At 40.8% G+C, this 23,679-nt stretch overlaps 2 protein-coding genes across 4 annotated transcripts; both read left to right on the forward strand.

Moving 5' to 3' along the window:
* The first annotated feature begins 156 nt into the window (after positions 1–156).
* On the forward strand, positions 157–11,840 carry LOC119882584 (NACHT and WD repeat domain-containing protein 2). 2 transcript variants are annotated; one of them, XM_038692678.1, is made up of 10 exons: positions 157–425; positions 556–644; positions 2,218–2,325; positions 3,231–3,428; positions 3,907–4,045; positions 4,155–4,303; positions 4,596–4,946; positions 5,251–5,352; positions 5,704–6,484; positions 7,894–11,840. In XM_038692678.1, the coding sequence occupies exons 1-10, from the start codon at positions 332–334 to the stop codon at positions 11,067–11,069; spliced, it is 5,187 nt and encodes a 1,728-aa protein (XP_038548606.1). In that variant the 5' UTR covers positions 157–331; the 3' UTR covers positions 11,070–11,840. The 2 variants fall into 2 exon arrangements, with proteins under 2 accessions (XP_038548606.1, XP_038548605.1); XM_038692677.1 differs by having other exon boundaries at positions 3,904–4,045; positions 7,894–11,839.
* Positions 11,841–11,861: 21 nt separating this feature from the next.
* LOC119882585 (probable E3 ubiquitin-protein ligase HERC6) lies at positions 11,862–23,647 on the forward strand. Of its 2 annotated transcripts, none has more exons than XM_038692679.1 (23): positions 11,862–12,108; positions 13,117–13,273; positions 13,376–13,455; positions 14,108–14,335; positions 14,993–15,084; positions 15,217–15,344; positions 15,560–15,714; positions 15,946–16,001; positions 16,142–16,233; positions 16,344–16,403; positions 16,557–16,653; positions 16,839–17,019; positions 17,402–17,562; positions 17,948–18,067; positions 18,208–18,306; positions 18,613–18,792; positions 19,016–19,156; positions 19,360–19,526; positions 19,725–19,791; positions 20,445–20,515; positions 20,916–21,099; positions 22,314–22,416; positions 22,611–23,647. In XM_038692679.1, the coding sequence occupies exons 1-23, from the start codon at positions 11,889–11,891 to the stop codon at positions 22,841–22,843; spliced, it is 3,072 nt and encodes a 1,023-aa protein (XP_038548607.1). In that variant the 5' UTR covers positions 11,862–11,888; the 3' UTR covers positions 22,844–23,647. The 2 variants fall into 2 exon arrangements, with proteins under 2 accessions (XP_038548607.1, XP_038548608.1); XM_038692680.1 differs by having other exon boundaries at positions 11,863–12,108; positions 17,402–17,553.
* The last annotated feature ends 32 nt before the right edge of the window (positions 23,648–23,679 follow it).

The following is a 23,679-nucleotide window of genomic DNA, read 5'->3' on the forward strand; positions in this document are numbered from 1 at the left end:
GTTTCTGTTGACGTGTGCATGTAATCTAATATAACGTGTTTATGTACCTGTCCTACACATCTGAGAATTTGTCTAACTGACTGTATGTGTTTTTAAGGGCATGTGGGCGGGTGTGTGTTGTGTAGCCGCCCCAGTCACTAGAAGTGGGTGTGATCATGATAACTCTCCATAAACACCCAAGGCCAGAATTTCCTGAGTGGAGCAGGAGGGAAAAGAGAGGCAACAGCGCAGAGGAGAAGCAGCACCGGTGAACTTTTTTTTGGCTCACTGAATATGCCAAACATTTTTCCCCTTGATTTTCCTTATTATAACAATAGCTATTGAATTTGGCATGCACCCCAGAGTAAAGGAAATGGACTTGTCTCCTTTAAAATCCACCTGCAGCTCATCCTGTGTGAAACTCTATCTGTGCTCTAACCCAGAGGGTATGTAGATGTTTCATGCTGAAATTTAAAAACGCAAATGCAGTTTGTAACTTTATGCGTTCTTTGGTCATGTGTTTTGAGTTATCTTGTAAATAGAGGTGTATCTTGTTTGTGTTCATGCTCTGTATAGATAGCGTGGTGGAGCGCAGAGCTCTGAGAGAAAGTGTGTTCCCCAAACTTAGAGAGCACTGTAGACACACATGGGGCCTGGATGTTAGGGTGAGTACACGCTTAATTTTTATAAATCCTGCTCACTGCATAAAAAACAGGTCAGTGATCATGGTATGTGTGTGTTGTTACTGCTTTATTCTACTTAAAGTTTTCATCCTTTCTGTAATTTTTACAGCATGAACATAAACTGTCTGAGGCAGGATGCAGCCACTGTTGATGCTACATTAAAACATGAACTTTAATGTTCAAACAACTTGCACTATTAATTTATTTTACACATTAGAGAGAGCTTACATATTTTGTCTGTGACAAAAGTGTGTAGGAGCCAAAATAGCAGTTTTTGTTTATATTTAAAGAACAATAGTTATTATTTCTAGACTTACTGTATTTTTGGTTATAGTTCTGATTCACTGATTTTAATGGACAGCTTGTCCACTGACTGACTAATCAGCCACAACATAGTAGCTGTGGGTGTGGTATAATTAATAAAGAGAAGTTGGAAACAGGAGTGAGGGTCCTAGCTTTAGTGGAGACCACCGTGTCTCATCTTATTTCATATCATTTAAGAATCCATTAGTCCTGTTTATTTACCCTCATTTACACCACACACGTAGCCTACATTAGCCTAGACACCTTGACACTTTGGGCCCAATTTGGACATTTTCACTTAGGGGTGTACTCACTTTTGTTGCCATGTGTTATTTTGAGGGGACAGCAAATTTTAAATGTTATACAAGCTCTACTCTCACTACTTTACATTGTGGCAAAGTGTCATTTATTCAGTGTTGTCACATGAAAATATATAATCTAATATTTAATGTGAGTGGTGTACTCACTTTCGTGAGATACTGTATATAACATAAAGTTGCTTCTGTTTACAGTGACATGTCTGGTCGTGCCTTTGTTTTTCTAACATCTCCTGAAATATGCATCTTTTTGTCATAGGACTAAAATGTCAGTGAATTTGTTATATATACATAATGACAACTGCTGATGCTATCAGAGGTGAAAGTCATGAATTAAAGTTAATGTTGTGTCTGACCAACAATTAAAAAAACACAAAGCCCAAAGTCCATTTACAGTATGCGATCAAACTATTCTGAAAAGCCAGCAAAAACCATCTGTCACTCGATTAGATGAATAATTGACTCATTGTTTCGGCACTAATACAGACTGATTCAAGGAGACCTTGTTCATTCATGAAAGAGCATCAACAAGACTCACTGCCAACAGCGGAACACAAAAGCAATGTTATTTGGTAGCTCCCAGGTGCGTGTGTGTGTCCTTTGTTCTGTCACACTATCCCCCTCGGGCCATTCCTGTTAAAGTGCGTCCAATCCTACTCAAATTAAATTTGATGGGGGGAAAAAAAGGAGGATGAGCAGCTGTGACGTGACTCTGTGCATAGTGCGGTAGTTTGCGTGGCAGTTCAACCAGTGCACTGTGCCATCTTTTTTCAGCAGCATGTGTAATTAGAAAGATGGAAGAATATCATATGTCACTGAGCCACTACCAGGTCAGTTGTTATTACACCTCAGTGTCTGCTTTTCTAAGCTGATTTTATCATCTCTCCTCTAGATTGTTTTAATCATTATGTGTGTGTGTGTGTGTCTGTCTGTAGGCGATAGACCCATTTGAGTCCAGTGATCCCAGTCGTTGGCCAGATGAAAACACCAGACAGCAGCTGATTAAAGATTGCAGAGAGAGCTCTGCAGGACCTTTTTTACTGGTAAATAAATCACCAGGGTTCATTAACACGAGTGTATTACACGAGTGTACAGTAGTACAGCATGCCTCAGGCTCTACAGGAGCTTTAGAGGGTTCAAACATATTCAATTAAATTATTGAGTAATACAGACTGAGCAGCAGTAGCAGCCCCGAAGCAGCAACACTGGGTAGTTTACTCTATCTGCTGCTGTTCTATCAATCCCTGTTGAATTTTGAGGTTTCTAGTATTGTAAATGCAGCTTTTCGGGCTTCTTGAAGTGTCTGGGGGTTGGACACATTATCATGCACTGGGAAGTCACAGGTCCAATCACCCTACCAGCAACTTAGCTATCTGAGCCTGTGTCATCAACCAACACACACACTGCGTTTTTTCTGGCATTTCAAAAAATCCGACCAGCTCTGGGCACATGGCTGCCACTCAGATACTTCTGTGTCAGATCACTCATTTAGCTACTACATAAGAGGGAAAAAAAAGACAATTTCAACATTCAATTCATTTCTGTGTGTACAGTAAGCACAGTGTGCTGACAAAATAGCAGACCTACCAATGTAGTACCATGTTTCCTATTAGCATAACATTTTTTCACAACACCTTTCTGCCTCAACACAAATAAATAGTTGTAAGAATCACAGAATTTACTGCAGGGCTGTTTGAATTTTCTACACAGTATCACAAAGATGTTTCTGGTAGTTCTAATCAATCACAAAGTTTTTCCAAATAATCAAGTAAAGTAAAGGTCACACATCTCATTCTCATCCAGCTGCTGCACATAATGCAAAAAAAGAAACAGATGTTGCTTTATACATTTGTTAAACCATAAACACAAATATAAATGTGTACTAATCAGGACCAAGCAATGCATCCCATGCTGCCATTCCTTCTGTGTCCACATGGCGGTGCTGCAGGCCCTGGTAGGACATCAGTATGGCACAGCCTGTCTACCTGCCCAGGTGGAGGTGTCAGAGTACCAGCTGCTGCTGCAGGAGAGCCAGCAGGCGGGCGTCAGCACCCAGGAGCTGGAGAGAGTGTATCAGAGGGACGAGAACACCACCCCTCCCTCCTACTGCCTGAGACCTCCACACAGACGCACCTGCCATCCCCAGGTGATCACACTGAACCTCTGAAATACATGATGGATCTATGGACTTGTTTACTCACAGTATTTACAGATTAAATTTTAATTAAGATTCTCTTGTTAAGCAAAGAGGAGTAGGTTTGTCCAAGTACAGCCGCTAATTAAATCTGAGTAGATGATTAGAGCTTGTATTGAGCAAAAAGTACTGATGGATTAGTGTTTGTGAATAAAGGGATAATAACATTTCCTACACAAATAAAGTTATCGCACTCTTTTTTCATTATAAAACAATATTAAGCATGTAGAAATAATGTTAATACTTCCACACCCAAAAACTATAATAATATAATAATCCCATGTGTCCTCACACGTTCAAAGTCTTTATATCAGATAATCATGTATTTAAATGTATGTGATTTTTTAGCTATAATCTGCCTCTTTTAGCTACCACAGCTATTAGACTGTGGTGCTGTTCTAAAAAGTATCAGACTGTTTTTGTTCAGCAGGCAGAGGCTAAGGAGAAAGAGGAGATCAAGAGGAATGCTAAAGAAGAAGAGCTGAGGAAGGTGTTTCAGACCGCTGTGAGTCTGTGTGTCCATAACGGTGTCATGACCCCACAGAGAGCCCATAGCTACTCCAGATCAGGTGAGATAGATGTTTGTGTGTGTGTGTTTGGGGGGGGGGGGGGGGGGGGGGGGGGGGGGTTGCTCAGTGTTGAGGTATAGTTTAATGTGTGTTTGCTGCTTCTCTCCAGCCCTCGACGCAGACCTGCGATTTGCTCTGGACAAATGTCCTGATTATGACATCAACAGGCGCTGCCTGGTTTATGTGCACAAAGTCATAAATGCTAAAGGAGAAAGAGAGAAGAGAAAGCCGAACTCACAACTTCAGCCACAGCCAGAGGTAAGAGTCATCCATCACTTTCTCATGAGCACCGAATTAGTTGTTACTATAACCACAGACTGAATATCATAATACGCCACTTATCCTCATCCATGAGGCTCATATAATACAGACTCACTGATAAAAGTACACCTTTCATGCCGAGAGCAGGACAAGTTTGTGGATTAATATTTTTTTTAGTATAATAGAAATAGCTAAATATTAAATACATTATTCATTTAATTCCAATGCAGATTGTACCTACACAAAGTAAGTAAAAAGCTCTGTTATTTTCTACATCCTGTATTTTCAGGCTGCTACCTTTGACCTAAGAACAACACCCACTGATGGACAATTATTCTCAAAGCTTTGTGACAACTTCCTCCCTGGTCTCATCACTTCCTCCCAGCTTCTAGTCTACACCACCTCCACAGAGTGTGACCATCGCCATGGTTACACGGCAGCCAGGAGGCGGGGCTATGCCGAATCTCTGTGTCAGCAGGTGTACTCTGACCTTGTGGGGTTGATTGACAGCGTGAGCATCTCAGAAAGCTACAAGGACTCTCAGCTCGGGGATGCATTGGCCAGAGAGCAGGCCGAGCAGGAGGAGCTGTGTGACATCCTGTCCCAATTTTACGATGTCATTCGGCCAGAAGAGGAAGAGGTCAGGATGAAGGTGTTTTTCTGGATGGTTTTATAAATACAAAAAAGCAGCATTAAAATTTCATTTTTAACTTATTACTGTGTAGATATAGTCACTTCTGGCAGTATGAAAGATTAATAACTGAGGAAGATCAAAAAGAAAGTTTGTTGTGTCGCAGGTCTTTTTTTTTTTACCAATTCAAAGTCATGTCATGGATATTTTCTGATATATTTACCCCATACTGTGACACTCTGGTGAAACTTGATGCCAGTAATTTCAGCTGCAACATTGCATCACTACTAGTTTTACTTTTCCTTTGTTGTAGGTCAGAGCTTATGTGGAGAAGTGTGAACAACAGTGCCCACTAGTGGTGACAGGAGGACCATGCACAGGGAAAGCAGTTCTTCTGGCACACTGTGCTCAGCAAGTGAGTGGACTGAAGTGAAATGTGAAACCCATTTCAACACGCCCTATTCTCCCTTTTCAGGACATCCAAACAAGTCGAACAGCTAGAAATAAGTATTCACAATTAAGTAAGACAGACACTCAGAAAAAAAAGAAAAGGAAAACCTGTTTGTGAATGAAATTGATCTTTTTCTGTGGTCATTTCTTTTCAGCAAAACATCTCATAATTCAGTAGTCCAGTAGTAAATGGTCCAAACAAACCCATAGGCAAAGCAGTGCCTACAACAATTCTTTTTTTGTAAGACAGTGCTACAGGAGTCACTTCTACATGGTCTTGATAACATGTTAACAAGTGTTCTGTCTCTCTCCACAGATAAAGTCTTGGCTACCGGAATGTGATCCTGTGGTAATCACTTATTTTTGCAACCTATCAATCAACCCTTGCCCAAAGCACCTGTTGTCGAGCCTGTGTCATCAAATTGGCCGTAGATATGACGCCAAATCTTCCTCTGAGCAGAATCCCAGCGACGTGGACGATCCTAACCTCAGAGACAACAATGCCAACTGTAGCTCGACATCTAATCTGGATCCTCACCATGCAGCCAGCATAGAGCATGTTTCTGCCTATAACCAGGACCTTAGTGCCATACCATGCCCAGATTCCAGAGGACCTAACTCTGGTATCATAATATCTAATATCCGTTTGTCTGAGCTTAAAGAACATCTCTCATCCCTCCTCTCCCTCGCACCATCTACCAAACAGCCTCTAGTTCTAATCCTCGACGGCCTGGATCACATGGAAAACAACTTTGGAGCTCAAATCATTGAGAGCCTCCCCTCCCCACTTCCTCCCAGCGTCAAACTCATCCTTGCAGTCTCCTCCAACCGAACAGGAGTCCTGCAAGCCATCAAACCCCAAAGAAGTCCACCTCATTGTGGGTCAGAGGGCAGTGAGAAGGAGTCAGGATATGTGTGTGTGCCGCTGGGAATGGCGAGCAGAAAACAGTGTGCAAAGATGTTGGCGTCGCTGCTGAGCAGTTCGGGAAGGAGGGTGACATCGGGACAACAAGTGCTGGTGAACCAGGCGCTGACTTCTTGTTGTCTGACTCTCTACGCTCGACTCCTGCACCTACACACCTCGCTCTGGCACTCTGGTACGACCAATACAGTAAACAGACACATTCTTAAAGCAAAAGGCTGGTCATGTTCTATATATTTTGCATTCTATATAAAGACCAACGGTGTATTAGACCAACCTCCCTACCCTGTATGTGGTGCTCAGACCCTTGCCCAGTCTGAAAGAGTAAATATTTAAAAATGGGTCACAAATGTAGAGTTTCATTTATAAAAAGGCTAAATCTTTTTCTAAAACAGGTGAAGACTAGTTTTAAGCATGTGTTACTCAAACAGGAGTAAGTAGTGCATTTGCTAGTGCAGAGTTTCCCTACGTGGGTACCATGGCACTCTTGGGTGCCTTGATGATGGGCCAGCATTTTCATACTACATTCTTAAATTGTTTTTAATTTAAAAACTATTACAAGAATTAAGAAGGAGTCGAGTTAAATATCTAAATAACCATATTAAAAACCATGTTAAATATGCAGTTATGCTGCAGCACAAGACTTTTTTTCATTGTAATACAACTCGATTTCTGCCGCTGACATTTTCCAGCCATCAGATATAACAACTGTCAGTTTTGTTTTGGTCTTTTTCTGGGATTTGACAGTTCAACATACTAGCGATAGTCCGATACCTGCACTCAAAAGGCCAATATCATGAATGACAGCTGATCTAATCTAAAAATATTACTGGCTAGCACTGTAGAGAATAATGCAGTTGAATGACGTCACTTCTGACAAACTGTATCCCACTCTCCCTTAAACACCTGAATCACGTTCTGAAATCTACAGCATAACCCAATGTATTTATCAATTTCATTAATTCATAAAAATTCCATCCAAAACACCATGTTCCTGGCTAAGATAACCATGTGCAGTAAATTAGATTGTACTCATGGAATAATGGAATTATACATGACGTCAGTTTCCACTCTTCTAGGAAGGCTTTCTACAAGATTTTTTGCCCGTTCATCCAGAAGAGCATTTGTGAGGTCAGACAGTGATGTGGGACACGAGTGCCTGGCTCACCATCTCTGTTATAGTTTATCCCTAAGATGTTGGATAGGATTGAGGTCAGGGCTCTAAGCGCTCCAGTGAAGTTCTTCCAGACCAAACTGGGAAAACCATTTCTTTATGGAGTTGTACGAGGGCATTGTCATATAGAAAGAGGAAAAGACCAAACACAAACTGTTTGTTAAAGAATTGTTGTCTAGAATTGTACGTTGTAGCGTCAAGATTTCCCTCATGAAAGATTACACGATGAAAAAACAGCCCCTGCCAAAAGTATTGGGACAGGGGGGCCAGGGGTACTTTTGTCTATATAGTGTATCTCGATTGTCGGCTGCCCTGCATCGGCCATTAAAAATGCCATATTGTTCGACCTCTACAAATCATATTACACAACATGTCTCTCCTTCTGTGCCTGTTTCTTCTTTCATCATCAGATTCTGATGTGACCGAGTCGTGTCTCCCTGACGGCGTCCATGCCTCCATTTCGGCGCTGCTGGATCACCTGGAGCAGAAACATGGCTCCTCTATCGTGGCTCGAGCCGTCTCCTATCTCACCCTCTCCAGGACTGGGCTCACTGAGGCCGAGCTCGCTGATCTGCTGTCCAGTGATGACAAGGTGCTGTCTGAGTATGGTCAGCAGGATGAGAGGTCTTCCTTCAATACGAGGGTCCCGCAAGTCGACGTAGAGAGACTTCTATTGGATTTGAAGTGGTTTCTCATTAGGAGGACAGTTGCAGGGTCACGTGTTTTGTTCTGGGTGAGCAGGCATTTCAAGCTAGTAGTGGCTAAGAGGTATTTAGGCACTCTTGAGGTGAGGAAGGAGATTCATTCGGTGATGGCTGACTATTTCAGCGGCCGATGGGCTAAAGCACTTCTTGTAAACCAGACGTCTGGACCAAACAAAGACACAACCCACATGGAAATATACATAGACAGAAAGCCTTCCAGCCAGCCGTTTGTCACTTCTTCTTCCAAAGAGGTTGGCCGAGTGAATTTGAGGAAGGTCTTAGAATTGCCGCATCACTTGCATGAAAGTGACAAATGGGAGGAGCTGGAGCATGGGCTGTTAATGTCTTTAGGGTTTCACCAGGCTATGGTTCAAGCAGGACTCCTGGGAGATCTGATAGCCATGCTGGAGAGCGAGGAAGGGTCATGCCACTTCCAGTTTTCAAGGGAAAGAGCACTCCTAGCAAGCATATTGAAGTCTTGTGCTTGCTTACTGCAGAGCTCCCCCCAGCAGCTGCCAACAGTGATGGAGACGAGCCTCCTCCCTTATCTGGAGGTCTTTCCTGCACTCCAAGATTATGTCAAAGAGATAAGATGGGAGAGGGCAAAAAAAAAAGTTAGAGGATTAGGAGTAGCGCTTTGCCCTGCACCCTCCTCTGTTCCCTCCATTCAGAATTTAAAGTGTGACACCATGGCCAAGGACGTTTGTGTTACAGAAGCAGCTGGGACAGAAGGTGGGATTGTAGCAGAGGTCATGGATGACGGGACCGCTTGGTTCTGGAAAGGTTCCGGGTGTGATGTAGCCAAACTCTCGCTGAGCTGTGGGCAGAAGGAGCTGAAGTTTACAGGTGTGAAGAGTAGTGGTCAATTCATGCTGCTTTCCACACAATGCAACAAGCTCTTCTTGTGGGATGTGGCGGGCCCAGAAATGTTTGTACAGGTTAAGGATCCTTTGAAAACAGAGTCTGAACCAGAGTCAAGCCAACGAACCCCAAGCAAAATTGGGGGGTTTGTTGCTTGTCAGAAGAAGTTATTTATGTGGTGGAAAGATGAGAGTTTTGTGAGTGTGTTGGATGTCTCCAGTGAGATCTTGACTCATTTCACGTGTCAGAGCTGTGTGACCTGTTTGGTTTGCTCCTCTGACGGGTTATACATGTACTGTGGGCAGGAGAAAGGCACAGTGTCCCTGTTTGACACCAACACCAACAATCTCCTTGTCACCTGTTCAAACTCAAACCACAGCTCGGTTACATCAATGATCCTGTGTGAAGATAAGTGGGAAATGGCCTGTGTTGACAGGACGGGGAATGTCACCCTATGGGATGTGGCAGTCAAAACACAACCACCCAGACTAGTCAGAGAAAGTCTTACCGTGGGTAACTCTCATAGCATCCTCAATACAGATTACTCAGATGAAATCGAAACTTTATTGGTGTGTCAATCTCAACAGGTTACCCTGTGGGATACATGTGACTGGGAGCTCTGGGACCAGTTTTTGGCACCACAGGGGAGGGCCTTCACTCAAGCTGTGCTCTCCCAGGATGGCCACCTTTTCCTGGCTTTGTTAGACACATGTCCCCTGGGTTTGGTGTGGAGGGTCAGCACAGGGGAGTGCGTTCTCTCCTTGGAAACAAACACGCAGCCTCATACACTCCTCAAAATGGCCTCCGGTGTCGTTTGCGTCGCTCGTGACGGCTGCCTCACAGCGTGGGACTCGGAGACGATAGGTGCCGCAGGTACAGCTCCGAAAATGGGATGTGGAGTGAAAGAGGTGGTGGTTGAACAAACAGGGGAGTGGTTCTACACCACTGATGGGTCAGAGGAGGTGTGGAAATGGAGATTAGCAACAGGACTTCCACATGCTAGCTTCCTACATGATGGTCCTGTGGAGAAACTGCGCCTTTCTCCAGATAACGTCCACCTTGTGACACTCTCAGCCGGGGACATCTACGTTTGGCAGACAGAAACAGGTCAGAACATCCTCCGTATGAGTGGCAGCACAGCGACAGACATCCTGATCACGCCTAATAGTAACTGTGGTGTGAGTATTTCTGAGAGTCGGTTGTCCCGGGTTTGGAAGCTGGCACACGGGAGCATTGTGTGCAGCATTCACCTGTACTTATCTGACGCCCAGGTGTCGCCTGAAAGCACCTTCCTTATTGGCCGTCGCCATGGAGACCTGCTAGCTGCCAGTCTGTGGTCGGGCTCGATCAGCAAACGTTTCTCCTGTGTGGCAAGCTCGGAGCACGTCGTTGCTTTCCACACACTTTCAGAGCACCCAAACTTTGTGGTGGTGATGGCCGCCTCGGGGGCAGTGTACACCTGGAAAGTAGCAGAGGAGACGGTGTGCAGACACTTTCAGCTGCCTCATACGTTTCACTGTCAGCCGCAAGACTTCCATATGTCCTCTGATGGGAGCTATGCCCTGCTGTCCACTGACAACGAAGCCATCAACCTCTTAGACCTATCTCAGGTCAGGCTGTGCTCATTCAAGGCCGAGGGTCCTGTCTTTAAAGCTTGTTTGGATCAAAGTGGATGCTATGCTGCCTACGTATACCGCCCCAACGCCCTGCAGAAAAGCTGTGTCTGTTGCCTGCACACGAGGCCCGTCCTCACAGCCGTGCGACTCGCAGACGGGGAAAGAATAGGAAGCGTGTGTCTGTCTAAGAATCCGTTGACTCTGGTCGCGTGGAAGCAGCAGTGTGTGTTTGTGGGCTTTGAGGATGGGTCTGTAGGTGTCTACTCTATTTTAGATGTCATGATCAACTGGGAGCAGTCTGTCCGGCAGAGAGAAAATATTCAAGGTCCGTTGAAGCAGTGCCTCTTTGACAGAGCACCATTCATCTGGTTACCTCTAGCAACACCCAATATCACATGGACTTAAGATTATTAGACACTTTTGCATTGTGTTTTTAAAATCCATAAATGTGATAGCACACAAAGTGAAGAATGTGTTGTATACGTTTATGTATGCATGTGTCTGTAAAGTGTTGAGATTGTTTCTAAGCAGACAACATCTAAAAACTGCAGCACCTTTTTTCCCACCATGATGATGATGAGTTTCATTTCTGAGAAAACAAAAACAATCAGTCACAAATCAGTTCATGCCACATCTAATGTATGTTCTGTTAACATACAGATCATCATGACACATGTATTTGAAATAAAATAATTTGGTACAATATATATTGACATCTCTGTTTCTGTATTGAAACGCTGTGACTCTTTGACATGCTTATATCACATTTTGTATTTGGAGGAATTAGCCTACTGTCCTCTTGCCAGTAATGTCAGTCACACCTATTATTATTAAAAATAGACTAAGTTGTAATTACGACATTGAAAGGTAAGTAACATTTCGTTCGTAGAGCCTAAATAAACGAAAGTGACTTTTAAAGATAGGAGATCTAATCTTTTGCTCTCATGTTACCTTCCCTATTTCGCGGCAAGCTCGTAAATTAGAGAACTTCTGTCGAACAACCTAATGTACTGCTTGCTTCTGGTCTAAAGTAAATAAACTCTGCCCAGTAACAAACGTAATCTACATAACATACGACACACTATGCCACACTCGCAAAATTAGTTGTTCAAGTGCATATTTCAGACCGGAATTGTGATACGTACGACAGCACGTGAAGGCAGCATCACTCCAGATAAAGTACCACGGAAGCTGTAAACGCATCAGTCCTGTCCAGGTGGAGACATGGCGCAGCTGTACTGTTGGGGAGACAGCTCCAGTGGACAGTTCGGTCCACAGACAGCCCTCAGTCCGGTGTCCTGGACTGTCCCCGGGGTTATAACCGACATCTCCTGCGGGGAACAGCACACTTTATTCCTCACCAAGGATGGAGGCGTTTTATCATGTGGACACAACTCACAGGGACAACTCGGACGAAGGAAATGTAAAGATGGAAGGACACCAGGTAGGTAATCATGGTGATATTTGTCAGAATAGTCGACATAACATGAAAATATCCATTTAATATTCTTAGTAGGATTATTAATGCCCAATAAAATATATTTTTATAAAAATTCGTTAGGCCTAGTTAGATATAATATTTAAAACATACACAAGACATACTGTCTATGTAACGGTTTATTTCTTGTCCTGGTGACTGTTTAAATCAACTGCGGCATTCTCTGATTTCCTTTGGTCCTTTTTTTTGTCTGTCAAGACAATTTCTTCGAAGGAAGAACTTTATCATACTTACTTTAGCTGACAACCTAATGAGTTTATTGCATCCGTGGAATGCTATAAAGCATCACCGCAAACATCACGCAGGGTATTCACTGAGCTTCGTTTTAGTTTCGTTTCCTTCATGTCATCCCAGGCAACGAAAGTTAACTAAACTGCACTTCACTTCACTGCACTGCATGCGTTGAGTTCACGTGCAGGTGGGAAAGTTGGACATTCCCACAAGATTACTCAACAAAATATTGGCCTACACTATTAGCAACACATAATTAAAGGAAAAACACTCATTATGCAGAATGGCTCCTTTCAGTGTTGTATGATTATAGTTTTTAGAATAAATCATTGGATTATTACTTTCAATGTATTAATGTGTAAAAAACATTTTGTTGTAGCAGGTTGAGGTGGATCTCTTTAACTACAATGTGGTGTTTAATCTACAACAGTTCACACATCACATTAAGCTGATCTTATGTTGAAATCTGAATGTAAAAAAATAACAAAAACCAAAGTACTGCTGTGGTAGGTTTGCCTCTGTCTGTCAGATAGGCTTCAATCAACACATAAATAGTTTTCATTCTTCATACAGTGGCTTGGAACACATTAATGACAGTTTAGGATAATTAGTATAGTATTGTATTGAAATTATTGTGTTTAGATATGTATTCTTGCAATTTAAACCCCAGGTGATGTCTACTGCATCTGTTTATGTTTGTGATTCTCTGTCATCCTGTATAAGGTCGTGTGGAGGGACTAGGTAATGTGGTGTCCATGGCTTGTGGTCAGGACCACTGTCTGGCTTTGTGTGCATCAGGACACGTGTTCTCCTGGGGCGCAGAAAATAATGGACAGCTAGGCATGTTACCGCATCTGCTGTGTAACCATCAGAGACCAAGGCAAGATCTCTGTCTGTGGAAAATGTACACATGCATACTTGTCACTGAAAGGCAGCCTTTTCTCATTTCTTAAAAACCTACTCTTGTCTCATCAACATGCAGTCGTGTGCCTATACCACAAATGCCAGTAGCAGTGATTCAAGTTGCTTGTGGAAACTCCCACTCCTTGGCACTAACTAAAGGTATGTCATTGAACACACTGATGACATCTTTCTGTGTTTATATTGATCACCGCCAGCTCTGGTTTCACAGCTTGCAGTATTTACTTATCTGTAACGTAGTACTGATTTGGGTTTGATTTCATATGTCACCATATCAATGAGACAAATCCATGTTTTTCCAATTCCCGGCAGACATGACGAAGAGCAAAGTGGATGTTCTTTAACATAGTAGGAGCTTCATGAAAACACAGCTGTAACATTCCAGCAAAAAACAGATCTGACAAGAAGTAAATTAAAATTAAAAAACTCAGAACAATCCATTTATATTCCACCACTTTGGCATTTGTAATAATGCTTGTGTTTAGGTGTTTATGTAGATGTGTAGACACACTCTTGTGAGTACTAACTCCAGAACAATAAATTGTACAAACTCAGCAACTGCACCACAAGCTCCCCTGTGGAGTGGATGGGTAGTAGTGATGCTCATAAATATAATAATAAAAAGTATAAGGTTGAATGGGAAACATTTACTGATCATTTAAATTGATAAGATACATCTGAAGGGAAAACAGTAAGTTTTTCTGTGATCTTCTGAAAAGGTGTGCAAACTCTTTATTTACCATAATTTGAGTGGGTTTATATTTATTTTTCTCCTCTATTTACCACTTTCCAGGAGGCGATGTCTTCTCATGGGGTTTGAACAGTCATGGTCAGCTGGGCCTGGGGAAGGAGGTGTCACTGCAGCATACACCTGTCTTGGTGACAGCTCTGACCGGCGTAGCAGTGACCCAGATTGCGGCCGGGGCGACCCACACTCTGTTCCTCACACTTCCAGGCCTGGTGTACTGCTGTGGGGCTAATAAATCTGGCCAGCTGGGACTCAACAGGGTGGATGAGAGGGGTACGAATAAGTGACTTTAACTGAGTGACAAAATCACTTGTACACGTTTAGCAAGCAGCAGAGTGTCCATAAAGGTGGGGCTCATTGGTCGTTGTCAGACCAGCTCTACACATCATTTATCTTGTAGTAGTTGTTTTCTTTGTGTTTTTGCGGTTTGTCATTTAAAACTTGTGTTGACTAATTAAAATAATTAAGTCAAACTAAACTCACACTATTCCCATCTATACAGTTATATTTCAGTAACAGCTATGTTTAGGTGCTATGTTAAAATGACCTCCTTGCTACTTTTATATGAAAAGATAACGCTATTTTGAATGAAAATGTAAAATAATGTCAAATAGCATCAGTCTAAACAAATGTAAGTGATAACTCAAACTGTTTTAATTTTGGTTCACAAATTGAGCAAAGACATGCTATTTATTAGTAAACAGATTCGCAACTTGGAAAACTGGTTAAAAATCTTTTTCATCATGCTTTAAATTAAATATTTTTTCATCTAGATGGTTGAGGATTCTGGAAATGTCTGTAAACTGTGTTGTTCAGGTGATTATCATCACCTTGTCCTCGGGATGATATATTTTATTTCATTTACCGGAGCTCATTATATGTATCATGATTCTTTTCAACTTTTTGCCCATTTCTTATGATCTTTAACAGGCAGGTTCAACATCTGTGTGGTGCCTGCCCTCAGACCTCTGGGTGTCTCCTTCATAAGTTGTGGCGAGGCACACACTGCTGTGTTAACAAAGGTACAAACATCCCTAATCTCCTCAGCCTGGTTCTAATTGATTTGCAGAATGTGATGAAATCATGACATTGTAAAGATTACTACAGTCAAAGAGGTTGCTTCTTATAATATTATGTGATGCTGGGATTTCTAGGATGGCAAGGTTTTCACTTTTGGGGAGGGACGCCACGGTCAGCTCGGTCATAACTCCTCTGCCGATGAAGTGAAACCCAGACTGGTCGATGGTCTGGATGGACCTGCCTCACAGATTTCCTGTGGCAGGTAAAAACCACAGTAGGAGGGTTCTTATGTGAACACTGAAACTTCCTTAATTTAAGAAAGGCTTATATAATTTTGGTATTTTAGGGTAAAATCATGTTTAAGATATCTAACTTGAGATGCCTAACTGAAGTACTTGAGATGTATCTTTACTTTATAAAATACTTTTACATCATATTAAGTTTCTCATTACATGATAATTGTTTCTTGTCTCCCAGACGTCACACTCTGGTTTTGGGCTCCTCTGGCCAGCTGTGGGCTTTTGGCAATGGGGTCAAAGGTCAAATTGGGACTGGACGACCAGAGGACAGTCTGGCTCCCACTCTGGTGCAACTTCCATGGACCACTGATAGTGAAGCATCCATACCCAAAGGTGTGTATGTATGGGCTGTGTGTTCAGTGGATTTTAAGAAGAATGATGTTGACCTGATCTTTCCTTAAATTTTCCTCCTAGAAACAGTCACAACCATTGGCAGTAAAAAGAATATTCAAGTAAATTAATTTGAAAGGGAACTTGTGTTCTGTTATGTAGGCGGTTTTGTAAGACAGATTTAAAGGACATTTGTAAATGGTTTTTGATTGTTTTTTTTATTTGTTTAAGCAGACTTGAAAATATCGGCTGGGTGGAATTCAAACTTCACTTACACTTCACCTACACAGGTAATGTGTAGATTTTTTTGTTTCTTTACCTGGATTGAATGTCCACTTGAATCAAAAAAATGTTTTTTTTACATTTAAATAATAATTTTGTCATGTCCATTGGCTGACTTTAATGGTAAATATCTAATGTCTCTTTTTAGAGCTCGGACCGAGGACAGATAACTGGACGACTTGAGGAGGAAAAACTACAAAAATGGCTGTCAATGACATACGGCAACGCAGAGGCAAAGAGGTCCTTTTTTCCATAATTGGATTACGGTTATAAATATGTCACTGCATGTATGAAATCTTGCAGTAACTACAGTGTTTGTAAGGCTCCCCATTTCTTTCTTTATTCAACAGAGAAATATATTTGATGTTTTTCACAAGTTCAAGTCTTGTTGCAAGTTTCACGAAGGCCAAGTGAGTCATTTTTCTATTGGCTGCTGCTCTCTATGATGTTTAGTAGCATGTTGATGTTAAGATTATGAGAGTAATCTCTAGAATTAAAAGATGATCTGAATGTCAATCACCCATATTGGCTACTTTTTTTTAATGCTGTGCTATTGGTATCAGTGGGCCTCTTACAGAAGCAGGTGCTTTAACTGTGGACCTTGAGGCAGCTGGCCGAGCTTTCGACAAGCTGCTTGCAATACCATGGATCAAACAATCAGTTAAGGACATAAATTAATTTATTTTCCTGCATCAGTGAGATCATGTGTTCTGTTGCTTACGCATACATTGACTGAAGGAGAGAACTAGTCCTCATGTAATGTGTAGTTGACATCTCTATTGAGCATGGACATGCATGGTGGGTAAACATTGCCATGTTATCTCATACATCTCTTTCCCATGAAGGTAAACCTTACTGTCCTGATTGACTTGCTTGACGCTTCAAGAAGTTCCCTAAAATCACCGGAGGTCTTTCTGATTCTGCTGATGTGTCCTCTTCTCCAAGAGGACTCTAATGTCATGAACATTGTGTTGCCATTGGCTGTCCTTATCGCAGATCTGAATGAGAAGAATCGGGCAACACTAAGTAAACAACCACCTAAAACATTTTTTTTTAAATGTTTCACTTTAATTAAAAGTTTTCACTTTCCCTCGATGTGCAAAATAGTTTTCACATAGCAACCAAAATAGATAGATAGATTCAACTTATTAATTATGCAGACTACACAGAGCTAATGAAATGCCGTTAGCATCTTAGCAGAAGTGCAGAAATGTAGTTATTAATAAGGTTAAGTGCAGTGATGCTACATCTTACAATGTGTACAGTGTTCAAATTCAGTGGACACATTTTAAAATGTACACTAATAAACTACACTGTCAACAATAGATAGAACTGTTCTGCTCTTTAGTAAACATGTGATGTATTCATATGATAAATGTGAAACCATATGTGTTTTTTTGTTCTACAGAAGGCTGGTGGTCTTCCCTGACACCCTCCGTACTAACCAGGCATATCTTGGTGTTCAAAAACGCACTGGCCTTCATGCTAAAGAATGGCCTCCTAAAAACTCACAACCCGGGAGTGAAATACCTGCTGGAAGTCCTCAAGCTGCTCTACAAAGTCAGTGATGTGTGTTGTTATTTCAGCCATCTGTGGGTTTAGTGCAGATTATACTTTTCAATTCAAGATCAAAGATGAAAGGAGATCATTTATCCTGGAACTAAGCTCATGAAGACAGAATTGGACGCCTGATCTATAGTGAATCTGATTTCAGCCCATAGGCAGCTTAAATTTGCAGTTTGTGCCATAAAAGGCAGTTGTGTGGGCATTTTTTGTGTGATCAGAATTACCTAAACGTATTCTCACATCTGATCTAACTGATCTTTTATTTATTTTTTTTAAGCGATTAATTGTTTAGCCTAAAAAATGGGACAAATACTGACTAAGGCTGAAATGATATTTTAAAACTGTCCATTGTTGGTCCTTTATTGTAATGTATGTATTTTTTTCACAGGCAAACAAAGCTGGAAAGTCCTACAAAGTCCCGCTGAGCACCTTTTACGTAGAAGAAATCAGCCATAATGTGGAGCCAGCCGTGGATGTCACACTTTGGTGGGAATTTTCTAAAGTGGAGGTATAAACATTACAGAATACACAGTGTTGTAGTGTTTCAGAGGAGCAATCCAGTCTTCTGTCTTGATTAGTTTTAATTTGATGTTGAACTTCTTATTGCTGAAATTATTTATTGGCAAATCATCGACTATTTTCTTAAAGGATGACGTCAACACCCCCGCTATTTTCTGCCGCTACCCATTCCTGTTCACTCTGGTTTGCAAGGTGGCAGTCTTTAACATCTTTGCAGTGATTATGAAGGTACAGTATGCTTCCAAATAGATCATTTGTTAAAATTTCACTAAATGTTTACATTAATTAATTGTTTCTTAAAGCTGTGGTAGGCAACTTTAGAGAAAGTAGCAAGAGATATCTGGATGTCTATCTAAAGCACCTCCTCCCTTCAGTCTTTCCTCCAAAGCCACTCCCCCAAAACAATATATAAATAAACTGCCCACCCTACATTTAATTTAAGCATTAATTTATCTCATGAACTCAATGATTATGTTAAAATGGCTTTCCATCTGTAAGTAGATTTCTTTTTAAAGAAGAGTTTTGTAATTACAGAGAGCACAACATCTCATTCATGAATGGGCTTTGGCGTTGCCTGATGAATCCCTGGTAGGTGCTGCAGACTCTGCCCCGGCTCCAGTCTTCCAGCTAACTCTGAGACGAACTCACCTTGTCGAGGACACCTTCAGGCAGCTTGCCGCAGCTGACCACTGCGCCTTCAAAAGGGAGCTTTTGGTAAACACATCATCGAAATGTCCAAGTTTTACCAGCTTTAGTGTTTTGAAGCAAAATTTGTCTTTATACTACGTAATTTCAGAATAATTTAAATTTAATTAATAATTAAATTAAAAGGTTGCTCCAGCACATGGGTATTTATATGGCTATTGATGGCTATTCCCTTAGTATTCAGGAACACTTCAGTGGGGTTTTTAAAAATGTATTATTCTATCCTTTCTAGGTGCAATTTGTGGACGACAGAAAAGTGATGAATGTCAACAAAAGGGACCTCTTCCTGCATGTGTTCGATGAGCTGATAGCTCCCAAGTCTGAAATGTTCATTTACAACGAGAGTCAGACACTAGCCTGGTTCCCTCCAAAGGTAAGACCAGTTAATTAAAGAGAAAACTACTGTAAGAACTGTAATCCTGCGTTTACGGGATCTCTGATGCCCAGGATGTAAAGGTTTTTCATCTTAAAGCAACGCATAATGTACATTTGACTTAATCACCCTGTCAGCACTTTTACAAAACAGTTATTTAATTGTACTAAATCCTAATGATGTGTCTGTCATCATCCAAACAGCCAAAAGTTGAGGAGAAGACTTACTTCCTGTTTGGCATTCTGTGTGGCCTGGCTCTCTACAACCACAACATTGTCCACCTGCCCTGCCCATTGGTTCTCTTCAAGAAGCTGCTTAGCATCAGACCCTCACTGGATGACATGAGGGAGTTTGAACCTGTAGTCGGAGAGTAAGATTTAGAACACAGAGCTGCTTTGCAGTTTCTTGTTTTGTGCAATTTTTGTTGCTCTTTTTTTCAATCTACAGCTATTGTTCTGTCACCTTGATTAACAACAGTTATATAGTCTGTTTGGTAGTTTTGATACACTTTTGCTGTAGTTGACTGGCAGATATATTATAACTGATGTTGTATAAACTGTATTTTCAGGTCTTTGCGGTTATTGATAGAGGACTACACTTCAGAAGTAGTTGAAAACCTGGAGACTACATTCACTGTAGGTTTACTATACTCTACAATACTGCATAAGAAAATAACTGCTAGTGTCATCTCCTCCAGGCGTAAGCCTTGGAGGGGGTCATGCTTTTGGTCATGTGTGTGCATGCATATCTGTCCTCTTGTGGTTGCAGTGATACACAATTTTTGAAAAATAAATAAAAAAAATGTTTTATTTTATTGCCATCGTAAAGCTTAGACTTTTGTCTTTTTGGCAATATTTGACATTATACGATATGCATTAGGTTACGACATAGCAAAACTAAACTTTGTTTCGGCTCAAAAACTGACATGACATCCATAGAGAGGTTACAGTGGTCATAGTGGTCACATCTTGGACAGGAGCATCTGCAGATTAATTCCATACCTGATGTTATAAATTTTTAAGGAAAATGAGTATAATCTATACAAAATATAAATATACAAAATTTTGCATACATCTATATAATAAAACGCACACTATTCTATACAAAATAACTTTTTTCCCTTCATTCCACTACTCTGATGCGTACCTGCTGGACACATAGCCTGCCCTGCACTCCCTTTTTCCCACCCACATGCCGCCAAACACTATTCTGGTTTTAGTACTGTGACTCTGTTGCCTACATGTGTGGCTGCAATATTTGATCTAACTGTAAATATGATTCATTACAGGTGAGCTGGGGTGGTGAGACAGTTGAACTTGATCCAACAGAACCTGGAAAACTTGTAACGTGGTCAAACAGGTGTGTTTATACAGGATTCCTGTATGTTACAATCTGCACTCACAACAGCACAGATTTAGAGTCTGTATTACATTTCTGTCAGCCTGTGTCTCTGATATCGTCCTGACTTTCACAGAGTGTACTCTCGACACATAATTAGCCACTCTTACTTGGGCTGAAAATGCTGCTTTTGCTTCCATCTGGTTATATGATTTGTGAACTGCAAAATCCCTCCTGTGACATTACTGATTGAGTCAGTCAAACATGCAGCATGAGTTCACACTGTCAGCAGTGCAACAATACTTTCTGCCATTCAAGATTTAGTGTGGAGCTACTCTCGGGTTATATAAAGAACATTCATGTAAAAAGAGACGCTGGAAAATGTCAGCACTCGGTTAAAGCCACTTTTTTTCATTAATAGGAAAGATTTCATAGCTGCCTTTGTCAACTATGTCTTCAACAAATCGGTGGAGGGAGTGTTTGGTGCATTCAAGAGAGGGTTCTTCAAGGTGTGTGACATCGACGTGGTGGAGTTCTTCCAGCCAGAGGAGTTGCAAGCAGTGATGGTGGGCCAAGAAAACTACGACTGGGATGTGTTCAAGCAGGTCTGTTGAAAACCTGGAGAAGTTTTGACTCTTGAATCGTGAAGAGAGTCAGAAACGTAGATTCTGAAATGTGTCTTTACACACTTATTTCAAATTCAGATATTCTGAATATTTTAACTTGTGTCCAACAAGATCATTTTAAACAAGTATGCAGTATGAAAATACGGCAAACAAGATTGAATGAACAGTTTTTTTCCACATATTAGTTTTATGTTGTGAGTTCAAGAAACAAAGTTTTGAAAATAGTTGCTACAATTTTGTGTGTTCACGTTCTTGTGGGGAAGTCATCCAAGACTTGTAAATCAGCTGCTAAACAGCAACTAATTTCCTGCAAGAAACAACCAATTTTACACATTCGATTTTCTGACAGCATGAATTCAGTGCTTTTTGGTAGTTTTGGAGTTTGCCACTATCACCTGAACACACCAAAAAGAAAAGATTTGAAGACAATTGCTGCATGCAAAAATGCATCATCACACTATTGAACTTGGACCAAAGAATACAAAAGGACGACTTAATGTTTGCTGATGGATTACCTTTTTAAAGCAATGCTGTAACATAACGCAGGAAATCAAATGGAAAACTTGTGATTTGCTTTCAAAATGATTGTGCTGTAAATTATATGAAGTCAGTGGTGGAAGAAATATTCAGATTCTTTACTGAAGTAAAGAACAACAGTCTAAAAAATACTCTATTACAATTGAAAGTCTTGTTTTTCAAAGTCAAAGTAAAGCAAGAAAAGTAAATTTACTCACGAGTAATATATATATTAAGATATGACATTATTAGATTAATATTGAACAACACATATGTTGCCTTTTACTGTAGCTGGTCAAATTAGATAGTTTAGTCCAGTGGTTTCCAACCTAGGGGTCAGGTCCCCTCAAAAAGGTCACAAGATAAGTCTCAGTGATTGTGAGATAATTAATAGGGTAAAAGAGAAGGGCAAAAGTTCTGCTATACAAATATATTCATTAAAAAAAAAATCTCTAATCTTTGGTTTTATTTGAGTCTGAAATCATTATTTAAATGAAACCATTTGAGGAGGTAAGAGGATAAATCTGAAATGTGACAAGGGGTTCCAGCTAAAGTTTTTTCTTTGAGGGCACAAGCCAAAAAGAAAAAAACATGTAACAGCACCAGCACGGCCCTTTTAATTTAGAACACTTTTTAGATTTCTACTTACTTTACTTATTTTTTATTTTCCCAAACAGAACACAGTTTATGAAGGAGACTACCATGCTGAGCATCCAAACATCGTTACCTTCTGGGAGGTGTTTGAGAAACTGACCGCAGAGGAAAAGAAAAAATTCCTTTGTAAGTGTTATACATGATTGAGCTTAATATCACTTATGAAGTTTTACTTTACAGCAGAGTGGTAAGTTTCAGACTTAAGGAAGAGCTAAGAGAATGAAATGTAAAAGTTTGCCTTGGTAATCTACAAAGTTTTCTTTAATTTAAGTTGAATTTCAGATCCTTTAGCATTATCTCTTCCTTGTTTTTGTCGCCAGTGTTCCTGACCGGCTGCGACCGTGTTCCCTTCCTGGGTATGGAGAGCATCAAGATGAGAGTCGCTGTCCTGCCCGATTCCACTGACCTCCACTTGCCAGAATCGCTGACCTGTCATTGCCTGTTATTACTGCCCATCTACCAGAGATACCCAGTCGAGAGGACGATGCACACCAGGCTTCATCAGGCTATCAATCACAACAGAGGCTTCTGGAAAGAAGACCATGCAGGCTGAAGTCACAACGAGTGCTTATTTAAAAACACTCCATTGTTTCCAGTTAGTTTTGTTAGTATAATCTACCAAATGTAATGCATTCTTCTAAATGTAGACACTGCTAAATAATTGTCATAAAGTAAGTTCTAACTTGATCCATTGACGTAGATCAGCAGCCCATGTGCTGTCATTTAGTAGTTTGAGAAAGTGGGCAGTAATACATGCAGGTTTTTTTCACTTATTAATGTTGATGCCACTTGCACATGTTAAATATTGAAGTCTTGTTTGATCATGTTTTTCAACAGCGTAGTTTACAGTTATTTAACTATTAGAGTTAGAACCAGTGTTTTCACGTATTTATTCACCGTTGTCAAGTCACAAACTAAAACATGGACAAGAAGGAACGATTGAAAGGAAGTAAATGCGTCCCGAAATGCTTACGCTCATCACGTACAGGATCAGGATGCATACAGTAAATAGAATCACTGGTGTTAAGTATCCAGGTCATGTGACAGAGGGGTGAATGTTGGGCCAAAATTTCTAAATCATTTTTCGCTTCATTATAATTAAAGTCCGCAGTTGTGGCCATTGCTTTCTGTCACCGCTACTGTACTGAGATGATAACCTCACTTTTTTGATACTTTATATCTTGACATTGTTAGCATTAAGTACTTTTTCTGTTTCTTACACAAGCTTAAACCTTATAGCAAATATTTTATGTTGGTGCCATAAAAAACCATAAAAGACTGTGTGAAATTAAGGGAAATGCCTTTTTCCATTGCTGTTTGTACCTTAAGTAAATAAATACTAGCTTTGAGTTTATTATCATGTTGAAAATGTTTTAATGATTGGCTGTA

This window comes from Micropterus salmoides, unplaced genomic scaffold, assembly GCF_014851395.1.
Source record: "Micropterus salmoides isolate LMB-PRFRI ecotype aquatic unplaced genomic scaffold, ASM1485139v1 Ms_hic_scaffold_3, whole genome shotgun sequence".
Classification (NCBI taxonomy): Eukaryota; Metazoa; Chordata; class Actinopteri; order Centrarchiformes; family Centrarchidae; genus Micropterus; species Micropterus salmoides.